At 39.0% G+C, this 21,101-nt stretch overlaps 1 protein-coding gene across 2 annotated transcripts in view; it reads right to left on the minus strand.

Moving 5' to 3' along the window:
* Window positions 1-1,087: 1,087 nt before the first annotated feature.
* Window positions 1,088-21,101, minus strand: part of LOC309479769 (D-beta-hydroxybutyrate dehydrogenase, mitochondrial) — a 29,223-nt gene continuing 9,209 nt past the window's right edge. For both annotated transcript variants that reach the window (XM_082143959.1, XM_082143960.1), the window contains exons 2-5: window positions 4,992-5,428; window positions 3,821-3,973; window positions 2,586-2,719; window positions 1,088-1,637 (exon numbers count right to left, since the gene is read on the minus strand). In XM_082143959.1, the coding sequence (XP_082000085.1) occupies window positions 1,275-1,637; window positions 2,586-2,719; window positions 3,821-3,973; window positions 4,992-5,376 (1,035 nt within the window). In that variant the 5' untranslated portion in view covers window positions 5,377-5,428 and the 3' untranslated portion in view covers window positions 1,088-1,274. The remainder of the gene's footprint in view (window positions 1,638-2,585; window positions 2,720-3,820; window positions 3,974-4,991; window positions 5,429-21,101) is intronic.

Below are 21,101 nucleotides of genomic sequence, written 5' to 3' on the forward strand. Positions count from 1 at the left end.
AACCTGTATACAGAAAAGCAAATAAACATGACTTGAAACTCGAATAACATCATAACCATGAAAGCAGGAAATATCATAGGATGAAAACCCGACTGGAGAAAGAGGCTTTTCAACCGTCGCTACAAAACACAAGTTCTCTTTTCAGTTTATTAATCTATTTAAATGCAATACATTTCCTCATACTACAAACAACACTGAATTTGCATACACACACACGGCATCGTAAAGCCCCTAAATGGACAAGTTCACCAACCAGCTTTTATTAACATTAAGTTTCTAGGTGAAAGTCTCTTCTGCTCACCAAGGCTGGATTTATTTACCAAAAATACTGTAAAAACTGTAATATTAATTTGTGAAATATTATTACAGATTAAAACAGCTTTTTTATATGTGAATATATGTTAAAGTGTAATTTATTCCTGTGATCAAAGCTGTATTTTCTGCATCATTACTCCAGTCTTCAGTGTCACATGATCCTTCAGAAATCACTCTAATATGATGATTTGATGCTCAAGAAACATTTCTGATTATTATCAGTGTTGAAAACATTTGTGCTGCTTTGTATTTTTGTGAAAACCGCAATACATTTTTTTTCAGGATTCTTTAATGAATAAAAAGGTGATTAGAAATGTAATATTATTGTAACACTGTAAATGTCTTTACCGTCACTTTTGATCAATATAATACATCCTTGCTGAATTAAAGTATTAATTTAATTTCTTTAAAAAACAAAAATCTAGGTTAGACTATTTTAAGGTGGCCTCGTTGTGTAATTATATAAATAAGTGCTAATATTTAACAACATGTACTTACTATAGTAATAACAGTAAATTATGCATAAATACAAGCAACTAGCCCTGATCATATATAGTAAGTACATGTAAGATGTGTAACAGAGACACTGTAAAATAAAGTGTTACCAAATGCTTATACCCAAACTGTAAACTGAAGTGTTAATTAGTCACCATTTCACCTTTAATAGTTTCAATGATCCTGAGGTGTTTTTGTAAAAGTATAAATAACAGTTTCTCTCTAGGAGAATAAAGTGAAAAAAAGAAGACTTTTTAAAAAAATCAATTCTTTGATAAATTCTTCAGCAAGATTTTCTGTGATAAAGACTTTATTATTTTACTCAGACAAAGAGAAGGGAAAGAGGTACAGAACAGCTGTCCAGGAAACCTTTGTAACATGTTAAGAGTTACATCAGCAAAAAATAGGAACTGAGTCATTTATGTAAAGAGAGCTCTCCTATTCTGATTATGAACAAAGTTAAATTACGAGTACAGCATTACTTTACGCTTGTGGTACATGGAACTGATTTGAAACACAGAATCAGTGAGGTATGTGGGGAGAACAGGGCATATGTAGAAAAACAGCACCTCAGCCCAGGAAACGAGCAGGTATCGGGTCTGAGGTCTGGGAGCCGTGAGAGCATGTAGCATGGCATCGATAACCAAAGTGCAATCCTTAAACCCAGAAGTGCACACCGAGTAGAAATATTCACATGCCATCTCAACGTATTTCTGGTTGAACTTTAGTCTACGTGAATCGTCAAATCCATCCCATATGTCTTGCGGCGTTTTCTTGCGCAGAATGTTTGTGGCTCCGCCAAAATTTCCTGGTTGAATAATGCTGACCTACAAAAAAGATACACAACAATTCACCATCTTCAATTTGTAATGGATACTAAATCAAGAAACAGATGATGGCATGTTTTAATTATATTATTATTACTATTTCTTTAGGTTCATAGTCTTTTAATATTTTGTGTATAAATTGTCAAATGGCAAATACTGTTGAATTTAAAATAGTGATTTATGTGATTGGCCAAAAAGGGGATTTTTGATTTAATGTCCCTTCAAGCTTGGTTAAACCATAAAAATAAAAAAAAGGAAAATATTTCATATTTTTGTAAAAAAAAAATGTTTTTAAATATGACAAAGAACAAAACACTTAACTCAGTAAAGGTATTTATCTGACAAAATAACTAATCTGATCAAACAAACATAGCTACATGTTTTATTTTATTATGCAAAAAAAAAAGCATAGAAAAACAAAAAGCTCACAGGAAAAAGTGACTACAACATAATCAGTTATCAATTTTTGGTTCTCTCATTTTTGCATGTGATCATAATTTTTTTGTATGACAGCCTGGCCAGAATTTATGTCGGCACAAACTGTTTCATTGCTTTATTATCACAAATAAAACAATTGACACAACTACGCAATATACTTTAACAAATTTATAATAATATTTGAGGTATTTTAATATTTGTGAAGATGTCCATTTTCCAAGGCAGGACATTACTTTTGGCCACTACTGTCTCTTCAGTTTATCATTATGGTTTGCCTGAGAAACGCTCGATGTCTGATGGATGAAACTACATTGTTTTAAAGAAAGATTTTTTTGTGTTGAACCTTCTCAACAGTTAGTTGAGCACCTGATTTTAAATTTCGGTCTATTTGATAATGAATAAAATAATATTTTTTTTACATTTATTTATAATAATAATAGGAACAGTCCACTTAGGTCAGTACATGTGTGAGTTCCTAAGATTCCTTTCCCAGAACGGATCAGTTCTCACCTTAACCCCAAAACTGGCCATCTCTAGTCTCAGGCAGTCTGCGAATGCTTCCAGTCCCCGCTTGGACACAGTGTATGCTCCCATGTTCAGACAATTGAAGAAAGAAAAGATACTTGACACATATAACACACGACCTAAGAAGGAATTATGAAATTAATGACAGTAGTAAGTTATCTATACACATAACACTGTCAGTGGGGCGGCACCCTTTCAATTATTGACTTATTTACCCCTAAAGGATGCATATTAGTGGCTTAAAGGTACATATTATTACCTAAAGTATTATAATTAGAATACCTACATGGTAAAAGTTAGTGGTTGGATGATATCTGGCACTTTTAAATGATCGACCGATTACATTTACATTTACATTTAGTCATTTAGCAGACGCCCTTATCCAAAGCGACTTACAAATTAGGACTAAATTCAGCGAGTCATCATAAAGAGGCAAAAGCAACAACAACGCAGGAAGTGCTCAAAATACGAAGTTCAGGTATTATTCAGAGTAGCATAAGCCTGATAAGTGATGTTTCAAAGGGAATTTTTCTATAAGGTTAAGTGCTCACGGAAGAGATTGGTTTTCAGCTGTCTTTTGAATGTTGTCAGGGATTCTGCATTCCGGATGAGGGTGGGGAGAGCGTTCCACCAGCATGGAACTGTAAATGAGAATGTTCTGGAAAGTGATTTTGTGGCTTTCTGTGATGGAACCACGAGACGTCGCTCGTTGACCGATCTTAGGTGTCTGGTAGGGATGTAGACTCGTAGGAGATTAGATTTTTTAAGTCTGGAAAGCAGCTTTTGTTTTGTCAGAGCTAAGCTTCACAGTGCAGCTTCAAAGCAGCTTCACAGTGATGACATGAAAATAATACAACAAAGTTTGTTTCTAGAAGAAAATTGCATCATCGTCCACCTTAAGTAAGGCAGATCAATAATATTGTTGAATATTAAATGTGTCACAATGATTCATGTTACAATTAATTATTTCTAATTTAGTAAATATGTAAAATAAATTTCATTGCAGCTATTTTTACGCATGTTATTATTAATGGCTTTATATCAGCCACTCTGCTCTCTTAAATATCCATATCGGCGACCACTAGTAAAAATTCCCTTTTGAAAGGATGCCACCCTAGTGACAGCTTCAGGATCTTTTTTTTCCTGAGAGTGAAGGAATACATCAATCAACAAGGACTTTGGTACATTATATTCAAGTCAGAATAGAAGGAATCAATGACCTTTGGATGCTCTAACAAGTGACAAGAATGGGATGGTGACTCTGATGGCACCAAACAGGTTGACATCAGCCATCTTCTGGAAGTCCTCAGCGCTACTCCACTCCGTCTCTCCCCAGTCACTGATGCCAGCGTTATTTACAACAGCATAGAGACCTGACAAAGCACAACAATATAGAGAGAAAGAGGGGCTTTCCATTTTTGACATTTTTAAAGAGGCCATATTATGCCCTTTTACAAAGTCTTGATTTTGTTTTTGGGGTCTACTTGAATAGATTTTCATGCTTCATGCTTCAAAAAATACATGGGTATGCTCAGGGGTGCGTTTCCCGTACAATGATGTAAGTTGCTGTTCTTACAAACTAGACACACGTTCGCTCATGCACACTCTTCAAAAACGGTGCTTTAAATCTCTTGACAAACTAAAAGACATAAATGACATTTGTATGTATTCTAAATAAAATATATAGATTGTACTGAATGTCAGCTTGCTTATTTTGCTCAAGATAAGGATTTATTAAGTCCACATATCATGCAAACTCGAAACTCTGCTTCTAACACAGGTCGAGAGCTGTCGTTCCAAACACACAACTTTGCGATGCTGATTGCGAAATTTTGTTGGAACGATGGTTTCGGGAAACACTGACTCGTTGAACTATGCTGATAACGACGGAACATGCGAACATAGTTGGCTAACGATGCTTTCGGGAAATGCACCCCAGTTTAGTTCCTGTCTCTGTGAAACTCCTCCTCCTGAAAAGCACAATGTGCTCTGATTGGTCAGCTGGACTAGTGTTTTGTGATTGGTCAAGCACTTCGAGTGTGTTGGGGAAATTACCATAACTGCGAGTTTCAACACACTACTAACTAACTCATCCAGGCCCTGCCCCTTTATTCTGCGTATGAATTATTTAAATGAGGAATATTGTGACGTGTTCGTTTCCGGAAGAAACTCAAGACTACAATGGAGGCGTTTCAGGAGTTCAGAAACAGTGACACTGATATAGAGAGTCATAGCCAATATCTTTGTGCTTTGAAACTTTGCAGAGCTTTTTCATGCTCAAACAACAACATTACACACTAAAGATGAACATGGAAAAAAGCATTATAGGTCGTCTTTAAATACCATTATGCCTTATAATATAAATAATACAAAATGAAGTGTTTAAGTTACCTTTCTTTGGCAAGTTTGCTTCCACAAAATCTTTGGCCAAGCTTACATGTTCATCTTTGGTCACATCCAGCTGGAGTACCTTCATACGGTCAGAGCCTTCTTCAACCAGACTCTGAGCTCCGGGCCCTTCAGGGCATAGACATCCAGCAAACACTGTGAAGCCCATGCTGTCCAGTTTCTTTGCTAGGTGATGTCCAAATCCACTATCACAACCTGTTACTAACACTGCCCGGCCAACTCCATCAGACAAGCCATTTCCCGCCTGGCGAACTGCGTTAGCCAAGAGCACAAGGGAGACGACGAGACCAAGATACATGCATATATGATCACCCAAACAGATGTAGGAGACAAGCAGGACAGTCATGCTGAGTAAAACTGGCTTCATTGTGAATTAGGAGCTCACAAACTCAACCATTCACGAGCTCTGATTGAGAAACCTAGGAATAGACAAAACAAAAAAAATAACAACTTGTAAAAATTACAACTGAAATTAGCGCTGATATCCAGGTGGATTAAAGAATCTCACAATTATTAGCAGTTGCATAAGAAGACATAATAAACATGCAGAAATGTTACACAACATAGTTCATTTTTATTTTATCTTGATTTAGCCTATCCTTAAGGTACCTGTTGACACACACACACCCACACACACCCACAAAAAGATGAGTAAGATAGCACTTTACCCTAACCAGGTCATGCATAAAAAGACAGATTGATCCACTGATTAAGAGCTGCGGTCGGTTCATTTACTGTAAATTACAAGGTGTGATTGAAGATAATCTGCAGATAAACAGACACAAACATTCCAATTTGAGGTTTGATAAACATATTCCATGGTTTGTTCACAAGAATGATTGAATTGATAATAATTTACAATAATTTGTGTCGATTCTTGTATTTTTTTAAAAGGAAGATTGACACAATTTCACATGCACATTAATACTGTACATTTAGATAATTTATTACTGTTGATAACTCTTTGACTCTATAATATATTTTAGAAAATAAAATTATACAGAGTCTAACTGGGAGGCTAATTCGCCATGGGTTCCTTCAGGAGATTTCCTATAGGATATTAGAAAGGCAGTTTTTTTCTTATACCTTTTATCCCTTTAAGTACAGAGAAACAGTACAAAGAGTTATGTCTTAAATATCTTAAAGGTATTTAAAGTGATACATGGATGTAAATGGGGTATGATTAGCTAGGGCTGGGCAATATGGCCAAAAATATTATCACAATATTTTTTTTCCATATGATACGATATCAATATTTATCACAATTAAATGGGGCAGGAAATGCTTTCCACATACTTGTTAGACTTTGAGAATGTTAACATGCAAACTTGTTTGTTCACAATTAAACTCCACAGAGTAGCTAACTTTTAAAGGGTTAATTTATGTCATTAAAGGGTAACTCTCACCAAAATGCAACCTATGGTCTTTTTGTTCATCTACCCGAGGCAAAGTTTCATTTAAAAGCATAATTAGAATGGAATTTCGGTCAAATTGCCTTTTGAATGGGAGTGCTTGGGGCACTTCTATGATAGCATCAATAATCACAAATTTTTCAAAAAAAAATTTGCGGGGGAATTCTGTGTTTTATGATTTAATACAAATTTATATAAGCGTTAACAATTTAATCAAGCTTTTAAAATGTAAACAAATTAAAATATAACAATTAATTTATTACAAAACATTGCATTTTTAATTTTTTGTCAAATAGTAGACTACATAGTATACAGTAGTGATATATTTCTGAAGTTTAACCGGACTTTTATTTTGACGGTTTGTCGTGAAGATCTTTGTTTCAGTGTTGTTTGACGGTGGTTTTTCTCAAATGAAACGGAAAAATCTCTTTTACTGTAAATTTATTTTACTGTCTAGGTGAAAATCTTGTGAAGTAACTCAGAGCAGCTCTGATGGGAAGTCCGGTTCTTTTCCGCGAACCGGTTCTTTCGGACAGTTCGTTTCAATGAACCGGTTCAAAAAACCGGTTCACTAGTTCTATTACGTCCTCACGTAATGACGTGAATTCTATCATCCCGGCGGATAAAAATACATTTAGATAAAGGCATTTGTAATCATAACTTATTTATCAGCAGCACAGCATGCAGTTGGCCGAAAGAAAGTTCGGTTCAGAGACGGTGCTATCACGCATGCGCAGTATCTCCAGCTCATCGGTTCAACGTATCGACCGTGTCCGAAAGAAACCGTTCTCGGTTCTGTAACTTTACTGGTGATTCGAGAACCGCTGCAACCAGTTCTTGTCTTGACTCGAGAAACTCTGTTGCAGTAGGTCTGTATGTGCTGAGCTTAAGTTACAACTGCTGAAACCTTACAATGGAGATGAGGTCCATGTGCTTATTGAGACGCAGACGCTGAAAACATCGTGAGCATCAGTGTGAGTTTGTTTATCAGTTTGTGTTTTCATCCACACAGAAATCACTTCACGTTAGCGTCATGCACTGACTGGCTGTTGTCGCGTTTATTTCTGCTGTTAGATGAATTCATATCGAGTAAAAATGTCCAGAGCTTAACGTCATCGACGTCAATTTGATCGCGATCTCAATAGCCTCGTTTATCACACAGACCTATGATTAGGCTAGGTGCTTTCAGACTGAATCTTAAGCTGCAAAGAAATTAATACTGAAAAAAAGTATTTTTATATTGCTCTTTCTTCAGGTCACTTTTACTCACCATCCTCCGTGTTATAGACCTATGTAGCCCCGCCCCTTTTCAGCGCATCGCTCGTTTTGACTTCCGGTCTGTATTTTCACTGCAATCTTGCGTATTTATGAATGAACGTCTCGTTTTAAAATCTTCCCGGTCTACTGACATTTGTTAAGACATCTACTTTAAACATAACAAACAATCCTCATGATAACTTTAGTAGAAATATACAGAGCGACCGCAAAAACGGAATTTCAAAGACAATATTCTAAAGATGGCGGCGCCCTCGTTTCTCTGGCGCATAAGGTCTATAGCATTGCTGTTCACTGTGTCTGAACGTCATTTACAGGCTTAAACTAAATAGGCCTAGGCCTATAGAGTTCGGGATCGTTGCGTCACGCCGCAATGCATTGTGGGAATCACGGTACGGAAGTAGATGTACTGTATAGTAGGCAGTGGGTAACGTTGATCATTTGGTCATTAATTTAGGTTATTTTTTGGAAAATGGTTCAGTATTGCTGTATTGTGAACTGCTGTAATCGGTCTCATGATCGACAGGGCAAACGCATCATAAGTCATATTAGTTTTCCCTATTTTCGTCGGATGTCTTGGGTCGCCGCTGGTCGTCAATATACTAGCAGCTACCGGACGAAAACAGTGGATTATTGCACGTATGATAAATTACTCCTGAAGTGTAACAAACCCGCATAGACAAGCTTCGTAGCTCACAGATTCTGACAAGTGTGTGTGTGTCACCACTGATGCTTGGTTAACGGTGCGAACGATTGTTTTCTCCGCGTTTACTTTGTAGATCTGCAGATCTTGCACTCATTCATTTGTGAAATGCAAGTGAGCCTCCAGTGACAAGTTTTTAAATTGATCGGAGCAGAGACTTCAAACAGAAAGCACAAAGCCTTTCTTTAAAGTGAATTTCGTTTTGCAATAATTTGTATTTTAATAAATATATCTATATAGAAATGTCTACTTTTAAACAAACAATTCAAAACGAAAGAAAACAGACAGCTCTCTGCTTATGTACGTTAATCCGTATGCAATGTGCATTTCTCTCTGGCGCGTTCACTACAGCGAAGATCGCCAGTCCTCAACCTCATCTTTGCAGCCGACTGACAAAAAAAACCCCCACTTGTTTATTAATAAACAATTAAAATGTGTGTGTGTGTGTGAATGTTGTTGCCGAGGGCACATGAAATTGTTAATCCGGCCCTGGATAGGAGAACATATCAGGGAAACTGAGGCTTGGTAAGTTTTCATATTACTCCAGGCTTTGTTCATAGGGATCGATTCCGCCTATAATCAACTTTTTTTTTAAGTAGCGTTGTTTGGCTTCATTATGAAGTTTGTCCGTATATAGTATAGCCAACTTTTTTGTGTCACGGTCCATAACTCTTTCTGGATACCGGCCGGCTACGCTAATATCTTATCAACAGGCTTTTGCGGTGCCTCTAAAATGGCCGCCGTTACCCACAATGCACCATTCCATAACATCTACGCCCGAGCTCTATATGAGGATCAAATTGCGAGCCGTACTTGTTAGTGTAGGCACCTGAAAGCAGCCTTCAACAAACTATTCATTTCAGCTGTCTCGTTTGCTGTTCTCTCCTCCCGAGTGCAAATTAAATTCAAACACTAGGATGCGCTAGAGAGCCAGCGTTCGGAAGTCGGCTCGTTTTAAATTGATTCTTTTGAACTTTTTTTTTTTCAAGCACTGAAATCGCCCCTTAAGCCGCGTTTCCACCGAAATTACCCGGAACAATTTGTCCCAGGAACTTTTTTTGCCCCAGACCGGTTGCTTTCTGCATTTACACCGCGGTCTAAAGTACCGGGAAGGTAAACTGCGTGCAACTGCTCCTCCCAGTCTGCGACGGACAGTAATCAGTTTTGAGCGCCACATTTATAATAAGTATGGAGGAGATTCAAACTGTGCTGCAGTTATGTATTGGTTTACTAACGAGGTAAATAACAAAACAAAATAGACGAGCACTGATACTAAAGCGTGTTCAGAAAGCTCGTATGCGTATAAAATTAGACAACGTATGTTATCAGTTATTGTGAGATGCCTGGGACGAACGCGCAAAAATGTCTTCTTTCGCAAATACGCTTAAAAAAAGCCTGAACCCTATCTATCAATCATAAATAGTAGGGCTGTACTCAACCAAAGAAAATCTTGGTCGACTGAAGTCCTGAAGTTTTCGACTAAAAATCGACTAAAATCGACTAAAAATGACGTTAGAAAAAAAACGTTAAATTAATTAGCTGCGCACTGTGCGCAGTACTTGGTAGCCTTGTTGTCCGCCTAAATGAATTATAAATAAACATAAAAAAAAACTAGTAGGCTATTTGCAGTATTAAATCGTTTTTGACGTATTAATGTGCACTGAAATGAGTCTGACACACGAGTCTGTCGGCTCTGACAGCGTTGCATCACGTGCACCTGCGCAATATCATAGCCTATGATTTCCGAAAATAGTACTATGTTGTCAACTAGTGATATCATGACAACTTTTGAGGAATATGTAACATAATTTAGACAATTGTTTCTGTCATATGTATTATAATAACTGACAGACTCTATAATTTCAGCCGCTCTGTGCAGCTCGCACAGAGTGAGGCTGAACCTATTTTTTACAGTCTATGCTATGGGCTGAACATAGGAGCTCAGCTTCGCGGCTGAGACACGAATAGACTATTAACTTAAAGCTTTTACTCTTAAACACAAAAGGCACGTCCACTTTAATAAAAAAATAATATTTATTAAACAAACCAGATCAAGTAATATTCAGCAAACCTTCTAGTAGCATACTTTCTTCAATCTGTCCGTCTTCTCCGGTGAGTTGGGCTAATCCAAAAGAAGTGAAAACAAGGGGGGTGTTCTGAAGACAGACTGTTACCTGTGAAACAGGGGTGCTCTGAAAACACCCCCATTAGCAATTAGTGCTTTCCACCTGATGAAATGAACGCGGCAAAACTGATGAAATGAACGCGGCAAAACTGATTACCGGTAAATGAACGCGACAAAACTAATGCAATGAACGCGGCAAAAAATCGACCAATCAGAATTTTAGTCGAGCCAGAACGTATCGACCAAATAATCGACTGGAAGAATACAGCCCTAATAAATAGTGAATAGTCTTGTAAATAGTTGTTTGTTACTAACCTCAAAGCGCTATTTCAATCCTGTTATAGTAAATTTGTAACACTGGTTTGGAGTGCCTTGCAATAGATGACAATGTGTAAACATAATGACTTAATAATAAAAGCTGTGGCAGAAAAGAGACGAGCACTGATAAAGCGTGTTCAGTAAGCTCGTAATGCTAACGTTAGATATCAAATTTGTATGTTATCAGCTATTGCGGACATTGACCGTGAGATGGCTGGGACGAACGCGCAGAAAGTTTCCTCTTCCACAAATACCCTTAATAAAGCCTGAAACTCGTCGCCAGTCCACCAGTTTTTTTTTTTATTAAATTCCATATTTGCAGACAGACAACTCTTACTGCATGAAGCCACGACACAAACCGCAATAGATTTTTTAAAAAGGGAGGTTAAAAATAAATAAATGCTGCGTGGAGTCATCCAACCAAAATACAGCGTGAACACAACCAATCAGCTTGTGCAGCACACAAGTCCCACCGCTGAAAGTTCCTGAACTTTGAAAAAGTACTACCTCATGAGCAGGGACTATAGGAGGGGGAAATATTTACCCGGAACTTCATTTAGACCCTGGTTCCTGCGGTGTAAACACATCGAGTACCAGCCCAAAGTTCCTAGTTCCTGGGGAAAGTTCCTGCGGTGGAAACGCGACTTTATATCATTAAATAGGGCACTAGTTGAGGGGACTGCCATTTTTAGTGGTGTCTGAAACCATAGTGGATGTTATCGAGTGCACTCATTCAATCCCATAACGCACTGCAATAATGAGTGTACAACCAATGTACACTGGGTGCGTTCCACGTCGCGTTTAGACATACACTCGTGAAGTTCCCTAAGCACTTCCCCTCGGGGGATCCCTGCCTCCATTTTGAAGTGAGTTTCACTTTGTCAAGTGGGCGAGGGAAGTTTATGTTATTATAAACAAACATTATAAAGGCAGTCGTGATAGGCCCTCGTCCCCTTGATTTTGACAGAGTCTACTCTGATGTACACTTCAAGCAGCTCTATATCCCACAATTCAACTTTGATGTGATGTCATAGCAGATCGTGCTTAACTGTAGTGTATGATATATCAATTGTTTATAGGCTACTATTGATATATTTTTTTCCTTTGTGTAATTTTATTTTTCTCCAAAGGGTCACCTAGCCTATAGGATTTTATATATTTTCTCCATGAACTTATATGCATATAGAATGGTGCATAAAACAATTCATAAGTAAAAAGGGGGTTTAAATAATAAATCAGCTCCATAGTGAATTCCAAATGATCAATGAACAAGTTCTGCCAGTAGTGGGGACTCATGCCATGTAAGCCATGACACACATCCGCGTCCACGAAACGGAGTGAAGTTAACGAGGGCATACAAATTTGGAGTGGAACACAGCCACTCAACGGCCAGAGAATACCCATAATGCACTATGATGGTCGTGGTGAATGAATTCCCACATCTCGCCATGAGATGGCGCCTACAGATGAATCATCCATCCACTCAGCGCATTCAGTGTCCGAATTCACTCACTCGTTTTCATCCACTGCTTCAAGTGGACTATATTAGTGGTGTAATCTAGGGAATAGTGAATGAGGGTAAAGGGGACGATTTTGAACACAGCCTATAAAGGGCTTCACACAGCGCGTTGATCCTGGGAAATTGCCGTAAAATTGCTAGAGTGCCTTCTGTGTGAACGCAAACACGTCCCGGGATTGATTCCGGCATCGATCCTGGGATGTGGACCTAGTAACATTGCTGGGATCAGTCCCGGAAAGCGCTCCGTGTGAACTAAAGCCATAATCAATGCCGTAAGGGGTGTGTCGTAGTGATGACACTAAAGCTGAGATCGTTCACCAGCTTAGTGAAACGGTAAGTAATGCGCTTATTTATGATCGAATCAGAAAAAAATGCACGAGCGTGGAGAAAAATTGCAGATCATAGGCAAACTTAAGACACTGCAGAGACATTACCCGTCACATCGATGTCACATGTCTTTATGGATGTGTGTGAACTAGGGATGGGCATGATTAATCGACGATCGATAATTGATCGTTAAGAATTTCGTCGATCACGTTTATTTGTTATCGATTAAACTAATGCAGGTTGCGTTGCGTAGTGTGAGTCTTGAAGCAATGGAATTAATTTTAGCGCGGAGGTACCTGTGCATCCCGGCAACGTCAGTCCCCTCAGAGCGGGTGTTTTCGGCGGCTGGACTGGCTGTCACCAGGTTGCGGTCGCGTCTGATCCCAGATCATGTCAACATGCTTATCTTTCTCAAAAGAAATCAGTAGACTGGTGCAGAAGTTCTATGGGAACTTCATGCATTTTCTCAAATCGGATAGCTATCTGATTTATCAAAACGATTCCATTTACACCTGGTCACACAAATGTGTTTTTGCAAAACGGATATAAATCCGATCTTGAATTCCCGCGCTATATGCATATTTAAATTGTTGCACGTCATCGAATCGAAAGCAACTGATATGAGCTGCATTTATTGATCATCAGCGAAAATTTCTAAATCAAAGACCGCAACAAGATATTGCGGCAACAGCCCTGGTAAGATCATTTCGGTTCTTTACTTTTAATGAAGATGATTGTGTGTTGATGAATGACTTTCACTTTGATTTGCGATAGTTTGCACGTTGGCTTGATGAATAGATGCTCATCTGTGGTGATGCGTGTTGAAGTAGCGTCGTCATATCTGGATATAACATGACATATAGCCTATAACACGCTCTCACACGTTTATTTCTTATCCTTTTTGGGATAAGTCAAATTTACATATGTGGTTTCAACAACCAGATGCATTTACTCTTGTCCAGTTTCGTCTGGAATGCGTCTCAGATCTCCTCCTGAAGTGGTTTGAGCGATCGGATTTAAATCCGTCTCGAATGCGTTTCGGAGGGCATTTAGATTTGGTCTTTTCACGAGCGGATAGCTATCCGATCACAGAAAACGGATGAAGTGGCCATGGGTCTCTGTTTAAGAACGCCGGCTCGCAGCTGCAGGTTCCGCTGGTTTAGAGCACCGCAGGAATCTTCAAGTCTACCGAACGTCCAGTTTCACTGCCACAAGTTGATCTTCTTGTAATAAAGATCTCATCGAGGACATACAAACTGTATTTTTGTATTTTCATTGCATTTTTAATTTATAAAAAGTTAAAGAAATAATGAATTTCAATATAAAAATATTAATGATTAATCGATAGTCGATCGTTAATTCTCCCGACGATCGACTAAGAAAATTTAATCGAATGCCCATCCCTAGTGTGAACGCACGCACAGACAAATTCCGGGACACATTATCAGTGTATTTTCTGGAATCTCTGTGTGAAAGGGGCTTATGTGAACGTTAACAGATCTGACTCGTAAAGAACCAACTCTTTTGATCTGCTCGTTATAATAGGTGTGTTCGACTTGAGGCGGCTTTGCGCAGACTGATCAGTGTATGACTTAAGCTGGGCTCAGACTGCAGGAGCTTTTAGATCTTAACCGATTGTGAAATCTGGTTGCATTACGCACATAAGGAGAATCTTCACAGATTTTGCGGCAACTTGCTGTAGACATTATATGAGGAGACATTATAAAGTAGGGCTGGGACAGTAAATCGCTCCATCACGATTCGTGCAACGATTGCAATATTTTCTGAATTCATTGCGATTCTCTCTCGAATGTCTGAGAATGTACTTGCACCTCAGAATGTTTTTATGATGGCAGATTAATGTAACAGCCCACTGCAAACACCCTTGTAATTCGCTTCACCCTTTTCAAATTTTATGAATGATTATTTTATAGAAGGTTCAGCAGTGTCATCTGCTGTTAAAGGTGAACTAAGTAACTTTTTTTTTTTTTCGAACAGCTTCGGAGTCATTGGAATTGTTATATGACTTTTTTCGGGTTAAATGGTGGTCGTCTCACACCCCCCAAGCGCCTGTGAGCCGAAAAACCACCCTTACAACTTTGAGCCGGCGGGCCGCCGGCCGCAGCGTCAGGAAGTATCGCGTGATATCAGGTCTCGCGATGTAACGAATTCCTTTACGGCCAAAAAATCTGCTAAAATTCTGTCATTATTGCGCTCCCTCACGCTGTTCGAACCCGAATGAAGAAGACGTTTTAAAGAATGTCCCATCTGCTTTGATGTCGTTGATCTACTAGCCTCTGGTATCTGAGAGTCGCCAACGAGTTTTTCGACAGTGTTGTCAAATATCTATTCCGAAGCTGTAGGGGGAGCTCTATAGAGAAACCTGCGAGCAAAAAGCGAGAATACAGCGAAGAAATTCCCGAAACTGCATAGCCCTGCTTTAAAAACTAAGCTCAGAATCGATTCGAAAGGAAATCGTAATGCATTTGGAAAATCAGGAGTTACACATTCTGACTAGCATCTGAGGTGGCGTAAGTGACACGTTGTATTAAGGCCCTTGCGAAATTCGCGTCCGAAAGTTTCGCATGTTATGTCAATCACACTTGCACACTGCCTCCGAAACTTTCGTCCGTCAAAAAAAATTTCGGATCGGGTTCGATTTTCTGCATTTTTCGCATCCGTAACAAGCGTTTGAATGGTGTTTTGACAGTTTAGAGCCACAGAATGACGGATACGAAAAAAAGCATGCGAAAATTTCGGATTCAGTGTGCAAGGACCTTTAGTCGTTATATTCGATTGTTAAATAAGTAATTTAATTAATGATCAATCACATCAACTCATTTGGTGTAACATTCTCATTTTCCACTAGATATTTTCCTCTACATCTCATCAGCAACTTCGATTTTGGCACGCTCTGCAGCAGCTGACCACTAAGGAGCGAATGTAGTGATGTGACATAACTGCCAGATTCAAACTGTGCTTTCGCGCTATGGCTGGCGCTAAGCCAAAGACGGACGCGCTCAACGCTTGTCATATATCACAACTATTCTGTGTTTTTAACCACATAATGTTTATTTTAGGTTTCAGACATTTAAATACATATAATTTATTGCAAAACAATACATTTATAGTTTGTAAAATACACAATGGTGTCTTTGGAAGCAGCAATAACAATCCATTCAAATATATTTGCCAACGTGTTTTATAGATACACTATAAGTAACTATAAAGTTTACTCTATTCTTCTCTCAGTTCACCAGCCACTTATTTTGGGAGCCATCATGTATTCGGAAGAAAATGATGAATTCACGTGCTTTAATAAATCCAACAGACAGGAATCTCTGAACTGCGGCCCAAACAGACATGGTGGCGCGCATCTCCCGTTACAGATCAAGATCATTTATAATGGTTTTTAAAACGACAAAACAAACTCACTTACACGTATTGGAGAAGCGGAATAGAAGATAGTTGATGACATGGTAAGCAAGTTTGTTAATATTTAGAATTAAAAGCGCTACATCTGTCATACAGCGCTATTTTGGCTATGGTGAATCACGTGCCAAGCACAGGGTTGCCAGATGCCAGCAAGGTTTTCCAGCCCAAAACCTCGTAAAAAACGCGAGAATGCCCAAAAAGAATGCCCAAAATAGGTTTGGCTTGTTTCTAGTTTAAACATATTGAAATCATTAACAAGATTTAAAATTACCCATTTTTCGACATAGCCTATCCGATTTCAGAAACAATATTCAATAAAATGAATGCAAAAGTAGGCTACACTGACCTCAGTCAGACTTTTCTACTATTAAAGCCACACCGTGGACTTTGTGACCTAAAGAGTTGACGCATACGAGTTATTTTAAATGATTCCTCAGGCCAATATACAGCGTTTGACACTATTAATGCTCCGATCGGGGCTGCCCTCTTGAAATACCGCCTATGTAAGTTTGGAGAAGACGGACCGTCGTTGGCCAGGTCATGTGACCTGGAGAACGTATCGCTTTACGGCCGTCACGTGACCATAGGCTCTCTGATATACTCATGGAGCTAAGGCATTTGCTACTATTTTCCTGCCTGCTCGGCTCGCGGACATGGCTGAGGCAATAAAAAAAATTTAAACTGCTTCTGAGGAGGCAAAAAAGAGATGTCCTCCGCGTCCTCCTCGTCCTCTCCCTGTTTCGGGAGAGGACTCTGAAGATTCTTCAAGCGGTGAAGAAAATGACTGACAATAAAACGAACATCGGCATAAATGTGGATATATAATGTAATATTTACTGCGAAGTCTGGAAATCGTGTAACAAAACTGATATAAGTCACAACATAGCCTACTGCCGTTATTTGTAGGCTTCAGTTTCTTTGTCCTTTTACACATTCATATATGTGTGTATTATTATTAGTGGCTTATATGATTTTAGATACAAACGTGTATGTATTATTAGAGGCTTATATGATTTTAGATTCAAATTCATAGGTTACTACAAGAAAAACACAAATAAAACGATGTAAGTCCGATCTAAAGATAAAATGACTCCAAAACAAGCACAATAACAACTTAGTTTTAGGTACAAAACGTCTATAACCTGCTCCCGCCGATCGACTGTCCTGACCTGCACAGTTTATCTCCAACCCTAATCAAACACACCTGAAGCAACCAATTAACGTATTCAGGATCGCTTGAAAATTAAAGACATGTGTGTTTGATTGGAGATGAACTGTGCAGGACAGACGATCGGCAGGAGCAGGGTTGTGCACCCCTGGTCTATGCGACTTACCTGATCAGACATTATTTTCTGTTCACTTTTTGTGCAATTAATTTATTAAGTGGATGTCTTCTAGGCTTTTGCGACAGTGCTGCGGCGCTTGTGGCCTCTAGGGGCGCTAGACGTGAAAGTTACAGGTCTAGCGCCCCTAGCGCCCGCAAAAGTTCCGCGGTGTGGCTTTTAATAATAATAATAATAATACTACATTTTATTTCTAATGCGCTTTTCTTAGACTCAAAGTGCTACAATACACAAAAGAGAATAACAACAATAAAATGCAATAAAGCAATCACAATTCAGTATTCAGTACTTCTATTAAACTATAAGCTTATGTTATGGAAAATAATGCGATCAACTTAGGCTCTCAATGAGTCTCTTTATTGTCAATAAAAGTCGCTTGGAACAAAAGCATTCAGTAACATAAAAACATTGAGTGGATAATGGACATACAAAAGAACCCACTTTAACATTTCAATTATTTCAAATAGCAACATGAAGCATATTCATGAATAACATTACATGAATATCACATTGATTATAGAACAGGGGTGTCGACTCTTTGAAGAGGCAGTGCATTCATGACTGGTGGGCAAATTCTAGGCTACACAAAAACAATTTTTCACAGGCCTACGCCAAATATAGGCTAAAGGCAAACTTGAGTTTGACACCTGTGATTTAGAACAATTAATACCAAGGAGTTATGCTATTCCTTGAGACAGGCAGTTAAACCTAGAGTTTTCATGAAAATCACGTTGAACATATTGTTTAGAACAGGGGTGTCAGTGTGCTCTTTGCAGAAGCAGAACGTTCATGCATGGCGGGCCATCTCTACACAAAAAATATATATTTTCATATGCCAAATATAATAGCAAACTTGAGTTTGATACCTGTGATTTTGAACAATTAGGCCTAATACCATAAATGTATAGCCTATATTCCCTGAGACAGGCAGTTAGGCCTAGAGTTTTAATGAAAATTGCTTTGAATAATTGTTATTTAGAATAATACACAATAACATAAACAGTAATGTGTTAATAATCATTTTAATGTGTTAATAAAATTATTCTGAATAACATGTTCAAAGCGATTTTCACAAAAACACACAGGTCGAACTGCCTGAGCCAGGTTATTCTCCGTCAGACAGTTAGGAGTGTGAGTTTTCGTGAAAATCGCTTTGAACAATTTTAAAGTCAAAATTAAGTATGTGTTCTGAGTTTGTCACTCCACAGAAAAATTTGTTATTAGCCACCCAGCCAAAATGTAATGATAAAAAAAGCAGCCAAGTAAATAAAATAAGCTATCAAAATCTTGCAAAAATGAGCAGTGGTCTCTGCTCTCAAACGCTGGGGGCGTGTCCGCTGGCTGTGCTGAAACCACGCCCACTCGCGGGAAAGTTGACTCGCGGGCACGCACTGCTGATGATGGCACCAGTTGTCGGCGCTACGGGAGGATGAAGGGCGAGGCAGGAGATAGTCGGTTCGACCCTATTCACCAGTAACAGCGGATTATCAGTGAATCCCAGTTGTCTCCGACGAAAGTTTATAAAACTACCCTGTGTAAAATGATCACTACAGATGCGGGTGTTGGTGGTGATCCTCGGCTCTCCATCAAGGTGGCTCTTCACAAATTTAATCCACCTCTTGTTGATATGATCGTTGTTCGGAAATTTAAATAAGGACACCGATATGTTTTGTAAGTGATCGCATCCAGGTAATACGCATTTTCCATGACGAAGGCATAGCTAGCTAGCAAACTGTAGGCTGTAGTAAATAGTACTGACAGTAACTCGCGATTGAGCGGCAAACTGATAGGGGAGGGGGCAGCCTCGGTGGCTCCAGTGCGTCACCGACAGTAGGGGCGGGGCCAGGAGCTCAGCGGCTCCAGTGCGTCATCGAGCCACTGTTTTAGCCCCTCCCAAAAAATCCTGAACACAGCAACTGTGAAAAACTGTTTGATGGTCTAACTCCACAATTCAGTACTTCACAGTTCACAGTCTTTGTAATGTGTTTTAGCAATACATTTCTAACATTTCTAATTAGGCCTGTCGCGATAGTCAATAAATCAATTAATCGCACGACAACAAAAAATGAGCTCGATTATTTTTCCGGCCGCGATAATTCCATTTGCATGCTTGTTTGTTTTCCTCGTCTCTCTCTCTCTCTACCAAAGAGACTGGATGACCACTCTCGGTTCCTTAGCGTATAGGAGGAGTGAACCCTCTTGTCAGTTGCATGGTCTTTGTATGGGAAAGCGCCGGCGGGACTGCTTGCGGCGACTGTCGGGAGAGAGAAAAGACGCTAGTTGTGAGTTGGAGGAAAAAAAAAAGAGAAAAAGATGGAATTGGTTTCAAAGCCAAACGCGACAGCGAGCCCGATCTCATGAAAATGCGTATTTATACCACGAATGTTATTTCTCGTGCCATTTATACGCCAAAAATAGTTTTTGCGTGCATATGATACGCTCTTTATGGCGTGTAATACGCACGCACTCCTCACCCCTAATCCTAAACAAGTATTTTCAGTGCGTAGCATATACACGCAATAAAGTGCGTGTAACAGTAAGTTACACAATCACTCAGCGTTTAGTCGACAAAGTCAAGTCAAGTTTATTTGTATAGTGCTTTTCACAATACAGATTGTATCAAAGCAGCTTCACAGTATTAAATTAAAATAGTACAACAAAGTTTGTTTCAAGAGGAATTTATTGATTGATAAAATTAAATGAAATATCCCCAAAATATCCCCAACTGAGCTAGGGGTGTAAATATTAATCGATTCGTATCGATGCATCGATTATACAGCCGACGATTCGATGCATCGATGCGTCCGCAAGAGTATCGATTCATGTGTTTATTTTCAGCGATCTGCTCCGAAAAATGCGTACAACCTATAAGCTGCGGGTGGCGCTAACCTCATTATTGTCTTCTACTTCACACGCTTCACACGCGTTACTTACGTTTCACAGTCTATCAATGTTCACACACATTGTTGAGTCTGACTTTCAAGAGCGATGGATCCTTCAGAGCGAGCTGGCAATGACAGTGAAATGTTACACACTCCAGTCGGCGTCAAGTCATGGGTGTGGATGTATTTTGGCTTCAGGAAAACAGATGGAGCAGTGGTAAGAGATGTTGCCGTTTGTCTGATTGCGCCCGTTTCACACATACTCCGTTTGCAGTGCGTATGCGGTGCGTATTGTTTTCAGTACCCATGTTAACAGGTCAGAGCTTTCACACTGCACGCGGTTGCGGTCCGTTTATCCGTTCCAGTTGTGGTGCGTATACAGCAGTGCAGAGATCGTTTCCACACCGAGTCTATTTATGCTGTGCTGCACGCGCTGATTTAAAGTAACAGCGCATGTTTTGTGGTCAAAATGAACACAGATTGACATGAAAATGTAGTAATTTCACCAGAAATGAGTTTAATGAAATAAATTGTAGTAATCTCACCATAAATGTATTTAATTTAATTCTACTATTTTTCACAGTCATCTTTTTTACTTTAAGACCGGGGTAAAGCAAGGAAAACTACAATTTACCTCAACAAGGCGACATAATGAACAACATTCATTTGTGGAGGTGGAAAAACAATTTCTTTGTGACATGCAATTGTATTCTGTATACTCAATAAAAGGCAAATTATATATTATTTTTGTTG

This window comes from Leuciscus leuciscus (genome assembly GCF_965113295.1).
Source record: "Leuciscus leuciscus genome assembly, chromosome: 17".
Classification (NCBI taxonomy): domain Eukaryota; kingdom Metazoa; phylum Chordata; class Actinopteri; order Cypriniformes; family Leuciscidae; genus Leuciscus; species Leuciscus leuciscus.